Here is a 12910-nt window from a genome sequence, read left to right as displayed (position 1 = left end):
TATCAACAGTTTTTAGGTTAATGCTTTCTCTTATTCACAGTCTTTTTAACCCCCCCCCCCCCCCCCCCGCCTCCCCACCCGAAGAACAAGAGTGCCTCTCCTTGGATATTGACAAAATGAAGAATATAACCTTAACACACTTAAAATTAAGAGAAGAAAAAATAATAAATAAAAATTAAAAAACAGAGGTCTGTGTACCATCCAAAATTAACAATCAACATTCTATTCCAGAGGATCCATATTCTTTACAAAGTGTATAAAAGGTTGCCATATATTTTCAAATTCTTCTACTTTGTCTTTCAAAATATATGTAATTCTTTCTAAAGGGACCCCTGACAGCATTTGTTGGAACCATTGGTTTATGCTTGGACTGTGAGTGTTTTTCCAGTGTTTAGCAATACACATTTTAGCATGAATCAAGCTGAGATTTATAAACGCCCTCTCACCTTTGTTGTAGTGATGTATTTTAGGAAATATACCTAATAAGAAAAGCTTTGGCTCCAGTGGGATCTGTTTTAAAGTAATTTTCTCTATTGTGACTTTCACCTCTTCCCAAAAAGTTTGTATACATTTGCATTCCCAAGTACAGTGGAAGAATGTTCCTTTCATTTCCATACATTTGGAGCAAACATCTGGTATATTTCTGTTATATATATTTAAATCCGCTGGTGTTACATATGTACGCATCAACCATTTGTATTGTGTAAATTTTAGTCTGGAGTTAATTGACACCTTTTGAGCTGCAGCACAAGCAGCCTCCCATTCCTCATTTGTAATTTGTTTTTGGAGATCTTCTTTCCAAGCATTTACTTTGTATTGTGAACTTTCATTTGAATTTGACAAAAACAGATTATAAAACTCAGAAATGGCACCTTTTTTGGAACTGTCTCTCACCATGAACTTTTCTAAAATTGAGCTTGGTGGTTTATTGAGGATCTTCTGTGTTTTCCTAACAAAGTTTCTGACCTGGAGAAATTTATAAAAATGTTTTTTGCTTAACTCATATTTATTTTTTAATTCTTCAAATGACATCATGATATCAGAATCTGGAGAATATAAGTCCCGGATGGCGGAAAAACCCTTTGCTGCCCATATTTTAAAGGTGGCATCCGCTCTACCTGGGGTGAAGAATTTGTTCCCCCAAATTGGGCTGTATTGTGATAATGGTTGAGTTTGGTTCATGTAATTTAAGACTCTGAACCATATGTGTATCATGTGTTTAAGAATTGGGTTCTTTGTCTCTTTGCGCAGCTTTTTTGAGGTGTTTGAGTTAAGAAAAAATGGGAGGGGCAGCTTTAGATCATGGGATTCCATTTCAACCCAATGAGGTGTATTTTTGACTGTAAAATGAAACATTATAGATCTAATCTGTGCAGCCCAGTGGTACCATTCAATGTTTGGACTTTTTAGTCCTCCTCTGTCAAAGGGAAGATATAGTAACGTCAGACGGAGTCTCGCTTTTTTGTTGTTCCATATAAACCTGGCGAAAAGTTTCTTTAGTTTTGAAAATAAGTCTAGAGGTGGTGGCAGGGGTATGTTTTGAAAAAGATAAATCAGTTTTGGGAGTACACTCATCTTTAACATATTTATTCTTCCCATTATTGAAATTGGAAGTGTCATCCATTTCTCTATGGAGCTGTTTATCTTTTCCATTAAAGGATCATAATTTGATTCTACTACCTGTTCTAGTCTTGGTCTGATGTTAATTCCCAGATATTTGAAATTGTCAACTACATTAAATTGGATAATTTCAGAAGTTGGATTTTTTCTTTCTTCTTCATTAAGTAATAAAATAGAGGATTTTGTTTGGTTCACTCTGTATCCAGAGACATCACCATATTTTCTGATTATTTCCATTAAAGAAGGTATTGATTTTCTTAATTGAGAGAGAAACACAATCACATCATCTGCATATAAAGCTATTTTGTGTTCTACTGGACCCACCGTGATTCCATGTAGCCCTGTATGGGATCGTATTGCTACTGCTAGTGGTTCGATTGCCATTGTGAATAGCAAAGGTGACAATGGACACCCCTGCCTGCAGCCTTTTGTTATGTTTATTGACTGTGAAGTGTTCCTGTTAGTCAAGATTTTTGCCTTGGGGTTTTTATAAATGATCTGGACCCACATTTTAAAGTTGGTTCCACATCCAAATTTGTCCATAACCTTAAAGAGAAAAGGCCAATGGACCTTATCAAAGGCCTTTTCACCATCTAGTGCCAATAAACCTGTTTCTGCTTTATTTGTGTTGTAATGAATAATATTTAAAACCCTTCTCACGTTGTGAAATCCTTGCCTTCCAGATATAAAGCCATTTTGGTCTCTATCAATAATGCTTGGCAACACATTCTGTAGTCGTGTTGCCAAGAGTTTACAGATTATCTTAAGGTCAGCGTTTAACAAACTTATTGGTCTAAAATTTTCACATTTATTTGAGGGTTTTCCTGGTTTAGGTAATAGAATTATCAACGCACTGTTCATTGATGGGGGGAGATTGTTATTTCTAAATGCTTCTTGGAGCATTTCAAATATGGGTGTTATTAGTTTATTTTTAAATTCTTTATACAAATCAACTGGGAGACCATCTGGACCTGCTTTTTTTCCTGATTTGAGACTATCAATAGCATGTCCAATCTCCTCTTTGCTGATTTCCAGATTCAAAGCCTCTCTTTTGTCATCAGATATAGGTGGAATGGTTAACTGATCTAAGAAATTGTTTATGTTTTCAGTATTTGTTTTCTCTTTTGCATTGTATAACTCACTATAGTATTCTCTAAATGCTTTATTAATTTCAGTGGGATTTACAAGAGTTGTGTCATTTGATATAATAGATGTTATCGGTGTTTTAAACTCCAATTGTTTTATCTGCCAAGCCAGCAGTTTCCTTGCCTTGTCACCTTGATCGTAGAAGGATTGTTTCAGCCTTAAGAGACTTGCTGCTGCTCGACCAGCTGATTGTTTATTATATTCTGCTCTTAAAGTTGCTAACTCGTTTATCAGTTGCAAATTATTTTCTTTGTTGACCTTTTCCTGAAGCGTTTTAATCTTGTGTTCCAACTGTTGTCTCTCCCCTCTCCACTTTTTTGATTTTGAACCTGTATAGCTAATGATGTGACCTCTAAGAACCGCTTTGAAAGCTTCCCATCTTATACATGCAGACGTCTGCGCCGTGTTTAATTTGAAATATTCATCAATATGTTTTCCTATATATTTGATAAATTCTTTATCCTGTAACCATTTATGCTGGAAATGCCACCGGGGTGGGTCTTTAATAATATTTTTATCCATATATACTAAACAACATGGAGCATGGTCTGAGATCACAATGGACTCATAAAAACAACTGTTAATTTTATGACATAATTCTAAAGAGATTAGGAAATAATCAATCCTGGAAAATGTCTTATATTTACTAGAGTAGCAGGAGTAGCCCTTATCATTAAGATTTAATTCTCTCCATATGTCTAGTAAGTTCGATTCTTTAATGTAACCCTGAATAACCGTTCTGCATTTATTGTGGGATTGATCTGTTCCTGTTGATCTGTCTATTTTAGGGTCTAGAGTACAGTTAAAGTCACCTGCTATGATATATTGTCCTGTGAGTGACGCTATTATAAGAAAAACATCCTCAAAAAAATTAGCATCATCTATGTTAGGGCCATAAACATTTACAAAACATAAATCCTCTGAAAGTAATTGACCTTGAATGATTAGATATCTTCCCCATTTATCTTTTATTATATTTTTTACTTGAAAAGGAACTGTATTACGGAGTAATATCATAACTCCTCTTGCATTAGAGGAAAATGGGGCTGTAAATACACTGCCTTGTCATCTTCTTTTAATACTTTTCAAATCTTTATCAAGAAGATGAGTTTCCTGCAGAAATACCACCTGACCATCCATATCTTTTATTCTGTTCATAACTTGTTTCACTTTGTTTGGATTTCGAAGACCTCTGCAGTTCCAAGAAACAAACTTAATTTTTACTTCTTGTGTCATTTTCAACTACGACATACATATTAACTTGACACTTTTTTGTAGAGAGGCACGGAAAACCCTGGATGCTTGAACATGCATCAAAACAAATCCCCTTTCCCTTTGTTTAAATAAGAAATCCCTCCCCCCTGAAAGTCGTCTCCCGTTATCGCCTTGGACCGTTCCACGCCTGCGAGGATCGGTCCCTCCACTCACCATCGTCTTTGTTTGAACACTGGTGCTATCTCGTGTAGTAACACTCCATGCTCTACCCTGAAATGTTCTCTAACAGATTTATTCACTGATTATTTTCCACTTATCTTCATTATCTTCAACATGATCTTTCCCTCCCCCGTTAACTGTTGCCACAAACTTTAAAGGTATCCCCGATATTACTTGCTTATTCACTAAATAATAATACACATATATGACATCTCCGTGGGTATATATTTACGCTGTGTCCTCCTGGACATTCTCGACAAACTTCTGTGCTTCAGCTGGACTTTTGAAGGTGTGGGTGCGATCTTTGTAGGTCACCAGCAGTTTTGCAGGATGAATCAGCCCGTGCCGAATGCCCCGGTTACGCAGCTCCCGGCGCACCGGGTCAAACTGCTTCCTCAGCTGGTGAAGCCCCGTGGCTAAATCCGGGAAAAATCGAACCTGTTTTCCTTTATATTTTATGTCTTTGCTGTTTTTTGCTGCCACCGCGACCGCTTGCTTCTCCCTGTAATCGGCGAACTTCATTATTAATGTTCTCGGTGGCGCTCCAGGTTCCCTCGCTGGTCCGACCCGGTGTGCTCGCTCGATCTTCACCGTCGCTCCTCGCGCCTGCATATTTAATGCCTCCGGGATCCACTTCTCCAGGAATGTGTACGGGTCTTCTCCTTCGGCCCCCTCCGGCAGCCCGACCAGCCTCAGATTATTTTGTCTGGATCTGGTTTCCAAGTCCAGGAGTTTGTCTTCCATCCCTCTTTGTTTGGACTCCAGCGCGCTCACTTTGGCCTGTAGGCTGGCGACATCCTCTTCTGCACGTGATGTGCGCATCTCCACTTGCGAGATTCGTTCCGTGAACTCACTCATTTCTTTTTTTATATCTCCGATTGCGGTCCCGATTCCATCAAAACGAGTTGTGAACTCATCCCTCATAGCTCCAATGGCAGCCAGGATCTCATCCGCTTTGGATCTCTCCAACTCCGGGTTCCGTTCTCCTTTACCTTCAGCCATGTTGCCAGCCTCAGTTCTTTGGGAACTGCTCCGAGTTTGAAAGTCCGTCAGCTTTGGCTGGTTGTTGGTATCCGGCCTTTGTTTGTTGCCTCTCGGCATTCCTTTTATGTTCTCAAACCCCTTTACCTAAGTTTTGGGGGAGATTGGAGTATTTTCGCAGGATTTAAGTGTCGAGATAGCAGAGCAGTGACTATTGCGTCTGCTCAGGTGGTCGCCATAACCGGAAGTCGCAATCTTGTCTTTTAAAGTATCCGCTGCCGCCCATATGAAATAGTTTCAGGTTGAAGCTTGTAAAGTAATTGAAATCTTAAACCAGATGCTAACGTTTGGAAAATATACATGTGGCAGAAAGTTTGAGAGAGACAGGACGTCTCACAAAAAGACTAAATGAGCGGATTCAATTCCATCCAATGTAAAAGAGGGTTTTATCCACAAGTTTCTTACTAATCCTGGCAAGGGTTTCAACCCCTGACCACTAGAATGACTGATGCTAAGTTCCCGCCGTTCACACTGGACAAACAGCGAGGGACATCTTTTTGTTGTAGACACGGTACAAATCTCATAAATCTTGCTCCGGGCTTTTTCTTTCACAGCTCTATTCCAGTGTATGAAAGACTTGGTGTCGTATTACTCAAATCACAATGTTTCATGGACAGCATCCATACGTCACTACAAAGTAAAATTTCACCTGGTATTATTTTTAATATCTGTGCAAAGGCTGAAGGTTTTGAACGTAGAGCCTGAAAATGGTCTTAAAAATGTACGTAGCTACACGTGGACGTGAGAGTTTTGAACGCGGCAGCCGGAAATCTGTATTTACACACATTTATATAGGCTTTTCCTTGGAAGTGGTTTCTTAACCCGTGTGCTATCCAAGGCACGATAATATTGGGAGTGGGGTCATCTAGACCCAACTAGACAGTGCACTGTACCTTTTTTCTTCAATGATTTTTGATCTTCACTGGTTTCCATGGATTACATGAAATCTTTCCACCTTTATCATGGTAGGGAGAACACCTCAATGTAAAGGTGGGGTCATCTGGACCCCACAAGATAGCACAAGGGTTATAAACCAAGAGCGACTAAACTGTGTTGGCTTGACTTACCTGCAGACGCGATGACAAAGCATCTTGAAGATACCCCTAAAGTTTCACAGATTTTCACCACATGGCAGTAGAGGCAGAACTGTGTGTTAATACTATTAAACAATTACAATTCTGTTTTCAGTAGGCTTTTGCTTTCTAACTCTACATCCAAGAATGTTAGCTCCAACAATCTGGGGGGAGTTAGAACACAGTTGTAATTATCCAATAATTGTCTTTTTTGGCTCGTCTTCGAAAAAAAATTGTTGTTAAACTCTCCTAAACTTTTCCAAAAATTTAAGAGAAACATTTCACAAATAAGAGTTTTTGCACATCTTTATATATTGAAAAACTGCCATGTTTAGTTTTATCGTTAACCAATTATGTTTTGCATTTTGCTGTTCCTCTTCTTCATTTGTATCCAGATTTCTTCAATACTTCTTTTTACAATTGTATCCTATAATATTGTTGTCTGCATGAGCCTAAAAAAGGTTGGAAATGGTATCAAACAAGCTTTAATGGAGCTTTTTATCCACTTAGCTGTTTAGCAGACACTCATATTCAAAGTGACATACACGTTTCTTACATTTATGACCAGCGTGGGACACACAATGTCTGCCTAGGCTGGGAAATTAAACCCCTGATCGAGTGTTGTTGTTTTCGGGTTTCCAGGAAGGTTTGGTGCTTTATTTTAAATTGCATTATCTAGAAGTCATGAATAGTTTACTGACTCCTGTGATCTCATGTCACTGATTATTTTAGATGTCTTTTATGGATACTAATAGTTGGCTGCACGAGAGATTCAGACATGAAAACAAATGGTATTTGAATTGGTAATTTTAAACTGCAGGTTTAGTCATGGTTTTCAAAACATTGTATCTAATGTATTGTTAATATACTTTTGCGGCATGAATTGTAATATTTTTATGACGTTATACCTTTCATTGTGCGGCATTTTTTAGAGGTATAAAAAATATTCCACCTTTTTTTCCTCCCTTATTTTGAACATGACAGTTTAGTTTTATGGTCGATGCAACGCAAAGCACGATGGTTAAAAGCCCTTCAACGGCGCGGTTTTTCTCGTTCGTCTCTCAGACGGCAGTTGCGTGTCTGCAGAGCGACCCGCTGCGATTTCCTGCTTCGGGTTTCCCTTTAAAAGGGGGCAAGGCTCGTTGCTGGGAATTCACGTCATTTCGCCGTTTTACACACAACCAGATCAATGAGCGACACACACCGCGCGCGAGGGGGGTGTCTCTCTCTTCCAGGAAGGGATTATTAACCAGCGCGCTGCCGACATGTGAAGGAAAACACGCGCGGACAAAAGAAGTTTTCGGCACCGCCACATGGACCGGACCAAATAAAGAGAATCGGCGGCGGGGGGGGGAAGAAAATAGAACTTCTCCCACAGCTACGAGCCGAGCGGTCGGACTGCCGCTGCCGCCGGGAAAGGAGCCACGCAGCTCGGGGAAAGTGGACGGACGGAAGTTGACGGGAGATAATGTCCGAACCCTCCGCTGCGAACAAGGTATCTGCGACCCGCCACCTTGTGCCCCCTCCCCCCCCCCATCTCTTCCCACACACTCTTTGAGGCTCGCGGCTTGGGGCACGCGCGCGTTTCTGCCGCTCATCTGTTGCTCGCCGCGCGCGTGTGCCTCACGGACACAAGTCGTGACTGTGGCGGATGGATTTAACGACGGGAAACCGTCGAAAACAAACACTTTTAAGCTCCGCGGAGTGTTTTATGGCGGTACATTAGAGACAAAAGTCACCAATGAGCGTGTGTCAAACTCCGCGCGTGCACAGAACGTCCCACGCGCACAATTTGGAATATAATCTAAATTCACTTTTCTACATCATTTTTTTTAAGGGAGACAGGGGTTGTCGGTCACCATTTGTACTCGTCTTTGCATTGCTCATCTTGAAAAGCAGCGATTCCTAAATGAAAGCTTAAGGTCCTAACTTTAAGTATGTATCTTTTTTACCAAGGTCTTTGTTAAGGAGTAATAAACCATCAAAGACATTCTGGTACAATGTGACCACCGACCCCAACAAGGTGTTGGTGGTCTCAGGTTGTGGGGTTGGTTGTCCCTATAGAAGTTCAATAGAATTTCAGGGGTTTTAAAATATGACGCTTTTAGTTTGTTACGCTAAAAACTGCAAATAAATTTTAAAATAAATACCACCACTACGATAGCATGTTTAAGTGACTGGAATTAAGGAGGGGATCACTTAGTTGAACTGTTTTCTGTGTTTTTGTCAATAAATCCAAATAATTTTCAGTGCTAAAACGTCTTTATTATCATTTCAGAATGTCAGTTGCCGTTCAACAAACGTACAAAAACCCAAAAAGATGCACATGTCCAATATTCTGAGAGACCCACTCCTTTCAAATTTGTGTTTTTGCTTTTTCTAGCATGTTCCTGTAGCATTTTTCTCACGCTTGACGATACATATAAATAAAATTAGGCTTCAAATTGCTTTTCGGATTATTTCCTTATTCAGATCATTGTGAATCAGGAGCAGATGAAAAAATGCAGTTTGAAAAAACCTGCAGCAGTGGCGTTCGTGCTACAGTCGACGGGCCATAAGCTCCCTGCTCCGCTCCATTCTGATGCATCCACCTGCAGACAAATGGATCCATGAACGTCTTTATTTTCCTCATCCGAGCTGGAGTCTGGATCTAAACTGTCAGCTGGATGGCTCCAATATTGCTTGCAGTTCTTTTTTTGTTGCCTTGCTAATGTTGGGTTGGGGCTGTAAGCTAGCGGTAGAGAGTGTAAACAAAGGGCAGGCCTACTCTGCCTCAACAGTCTCACCCAAAACTCAGAGGCAAATTTCCAATGAACTACTGATGCTCTGCAGGACTGTGTCGTAGAAAACCACACCGGTTGTTGGATTTTGGCTAAGATTGCCGTAATCATAATCATAAGACCACTGGGAACACTTTGACAATAGATCAAAACATCATTGGAACTAGAACAATATTGATTCTATATTGTTCTAAGTGGTACCAGCTAGGTCACCTGCTGATCTTAGCGTGTTCAGTCCATTTGTTCCCGTGCTCCTTAACGTTTCCTGGAACAAAAATACATAATTATGTCAGAATTCCAAGACATTCCTGACTTTTAAGTCATTGTAGTGTAACTACATCCTTTGAATTAGTCATTTTATGCATAATCTACAAAAACAAGCAGACAATTTCTTTTACAGAGATTGAGTAAAGTAAAAGAAATACAACAGATGAAAGGTAAGCAAGTTTTCTACACAAGAAACCCGCTAAATGTTGTTAGCTAGTGTTTTATCACACGCTGAAATCTGTGACAGTATCTAATAATGTGAATATGAAGTAAAATATATTTCATGTTTTACCAGACATGTTCAAATTTCAGACCATGGGCCAAATGTGTTCAAAGTTCCAACGGCTGCAGGTTCCTGTCACAAGATCAATCATATGCAGCCCACAGCACTTTCTGAAAACTGTGTGCAATTTCTTGATTGCGATTGGCTACGTTCTGTTATAAGCCGTTGTAAACCTGTGGGACACCGTCGCAGGACCCTCCGATTGACACTTTCCAGCTCATTTCTAAAATATTGACTGTGAAACGAAATGAACAGATTTGTTTGTGTGATCAAAACCACAATGATTTGTACTTCTGAATAAGATAACTATTTGTGTTATTTTCGTCTTCACACGATTTAAAGTGAGAAGTTAACCACAAGCATTTAATAATAACTAATATGTAACATTTCATGTAAACCCAGGTTTAATGTTAATGAAAGTATTTTTTCCGACAGACATTTTCTCCAGTTTATTTCTGGTCTTCAAATATGACATTCACAGTCATTTTGGTAATTCAGATTAGGGCTGCGGGATGTGAGGAAAATGGGATGTTACTGATCAAAATTGTGAAGACGATATAACTTGTGAGACATGATCATCACCGGGACATTCATGCAGCAGTGGAGACACGCTGGAGGCAGGGACGGGGAAGTATCTTGCTCAACGACACAGGAACGGTTCACTGGGGGAGCGGGGATTGAACCACTGACCCTTCGATCATTGGACGACCCGCTCTACCGCTTGAGCCACCGCCTGGGCCACTGGCACTTTGATACGTTAAATACTGTGTTGCCAGGATTCGTTAAGACAGTCCAAAATAAAAATTACAACAATGGGCTGTTTCATGTAATAATAATGTCCACATAAAGAAAACAGTAATAAATAACTCACGATTGGTTTTATATAATGTCCATTTCTGTTAGAAGCCGTGTCTCCGCTTTCGTTGTTGTGTTTCAGTATTTGTTCATTTGTACTGGGATTCGTTTGTTGTTGTATCTTGTATCCCGGCCACCTTGGTTGCATGATGGCGCAATGTGGCGTTTCTCTGACACAGAATCTGTTGATTTACATGAAGCTATTTACTGCTTTACAGTGTTGCATATCCGTGCAAGGCGTCTTTCCTTTCTGCTAGGATTATGTCAATTGAGTAAACAGTTGAAGAGTTACAGTAGTTGACTTGTCTTTTTTTCTACTCACATGGAGGGGTCGAGACGGTAGGGATATGGCATTTCACACCGATCAACACACAGGAGTAAGAACACTATCATGCAGGAGTGGAGCGGCAGTGACCAGATGGTGGTCGGGGTGGAGTCTGACACACAATCGTAGGAAACCGTTGACTTCGATTGGAAGCCATTGCATTTAGGCCAAATGGAGTTTGGGCTCCAATTCTCTGAGTAGAAAACATTTTAAGCTAACTGTACAAGAAAATCAAAACAAAAAAGCGCTCGATTGAAAAGTTGCACAGTTGGGTGAGTCTTTATTAATTTTAAGAGGTTAGGAGCTCATTATTTTTTCAACTGAAGTCGCATTTATCGCATCAGACTGAAAAGACAACCAACAGCAGTTAAATGCAATGGTTTACCGGCTGATCTTGGTTTACTGTCACCTCTCTGGAAGCAAACTGAAGCTGCCTTGCACACGCAGTCAACATGACTGACGTGTTGCAATGTGTGTGGTCTTTGCATTAATCAGCAATGAAAATAATTCATTGTCACAGCCATAGTAAAAAGGAGAACATCAGGGGATGTAAGCAATTATTGAGCAACACTCCAAACACACCAAATCATTGATGTGTGGCAACTTTCACATGTTACTGTGTAGTTTTGCACTGTAGAGGTGTTTTCAAAGATGCATTTTTGTCCTGTACAAACTAGTTTCAGACTAAAATACAGGTTTATTTTTGGGTTTGGCTCAAAATTGGTGTGTAAAATTATTGGGAATGTGCCGTCAGCATGAAGTTTCTGAAATAGATAGGGTCTCTGCAACTAAAGGTTTATGGTAGTTTGTTCCTGACATAGATTTGATAATTGCTGAGATTAGCTCAACTCCACAAAGTTGTACCTCCAGTGCGAGAGGAAGACTTTTCATGTCTTCTTCATCCTGCTGCCCAGTTCTATCCCATTACTTTCCCGTTTAGTCTTTATGACTGGCTTTTCGTTACCCCCTTTTGTCAAATTGGACACAGTTGATGTTGTGTGAAGACACTGGCAACTGAAGTCTATTTTTTTTCCTTCCTTCCGTTGCCTCTGAGAGAAGGAAATGGGGGTCTAAAAGATTATTGCTTGGCTTCCACAGGAAATTCCTGGTACATGCTGTCGGTGCGCCGGTCTCAGCGTCTGAGCAGTGACAGCAGGCTGAAAGCAGAGACAAGAATGTTAGACAGCTTTATTTCCTCAAGTTGCTCTGCTTTCATTTGCAGGAAAGAGCCAGTCCTCAAGTAACACCTGCAAATAGTAAAACCTTAGCAAATGATTGCTCTGCCTATTCTCGCTAAGCTAAGTTCACGGCGTCAACGTGCATTCTAGCCACCACTTTCAATGAAAAGATTATGTAAACATGTAAATCCAACTGTCGGACCTCATTCTATCACACATAGCTACACACATTTTTAAGGACGTTTTTGGGTTCTACGTACCAAACACACGTCCATTGAACACGGCTTTAAAGTTGAACCAGTTGAACTTTGACCAATCAGGGACTCGCATGTGGTAATGACGAATGGATTGCATCCTTTACACAGAAGGGCCAACCGTTTGAAAATTGATCAAGGAGGAGAAACTAACGATTGCGGTTTGTGTCCGACTGAAAATTATACCAAGCCTTTCATGTATTAGAATGGAGCTGTGAAAGAATTACCTGGAGCAACATTTGGACCGTTTTGACATTTGGAAGCTTCTTCCAACTGTGAATACCGTAATTTCCGGATTACAAGACGCTACTTTTGTCACACGCTTTCAAGCCTGTGGTTTATTCAAGGATGCGGCTAATTTATGCATTTTTTTTAACGGCCGCTAGGGGCGCTATAGCAGATAGGGTCAGAGTGAGTCAAAGGGAATGAAGTTTAATGTAAATTCCCGCTTTTAGAATGAATAGCATTAAACAGATACTCACAGAACAGATACCCACAGGAAATTCAATGAGAACAGTAGACTGTTCAAGCTATCAGTCATCTGAGCTGTCACTCATATAACTGACTACAATGGAATCTATCCATGGACCATACACCTCTTGACTCTGAACTTTCTCAGGAGGAGCCTATGAGAGAAGCTGTAAGCGTAATTTC

General features: G+C 40.1%; 1 protein-coding gene across 2 annotated transcripts in view; it reads left to right on the top strand.

The window, feature by feature from the left end:
- Window positions 1-7511: 7511 nt before the first annotated feature.
- Window positions 7512-12910, top strand: part of etv6 (ETS variant 6) — a 41323-nt gene continuing 35924 nt past the window's right edge. The window contains exon 1 of one of the 2 annotated variants that reach the window (XM_023952220.1): window positions 7512-7809. In XM_023952220.1, coding sequence (XP_023807988.1) covers window positions 7783-7809 — 27 coding nt within the window. In that variant the 5' untranslated portion in view covers window positions 7512-7782. The remainder of the gene's footprint in view (window positions 7810-12910) is intronic. The other variant, XM_023952219.1, reaches the window with a different exon arrangement.

Source organism: Oryzias latipes, chromosome 23, assembly GCF_002234675.1.
Source record: "Oryzias latipes chromosome 23, ASM223467v1".
Lineage (NCBI taxonomy): Eukaryota > Metazoa > Chordata > Actinopteri > Beloniformes > Adrianichthyidae > Oryzias > Oryzias latipes.
The sequence above is the reverse complement of the archived record's forward strand: the minus strand, read 5'-3'. Positions and strand labels throughout refer to the sequence as shown.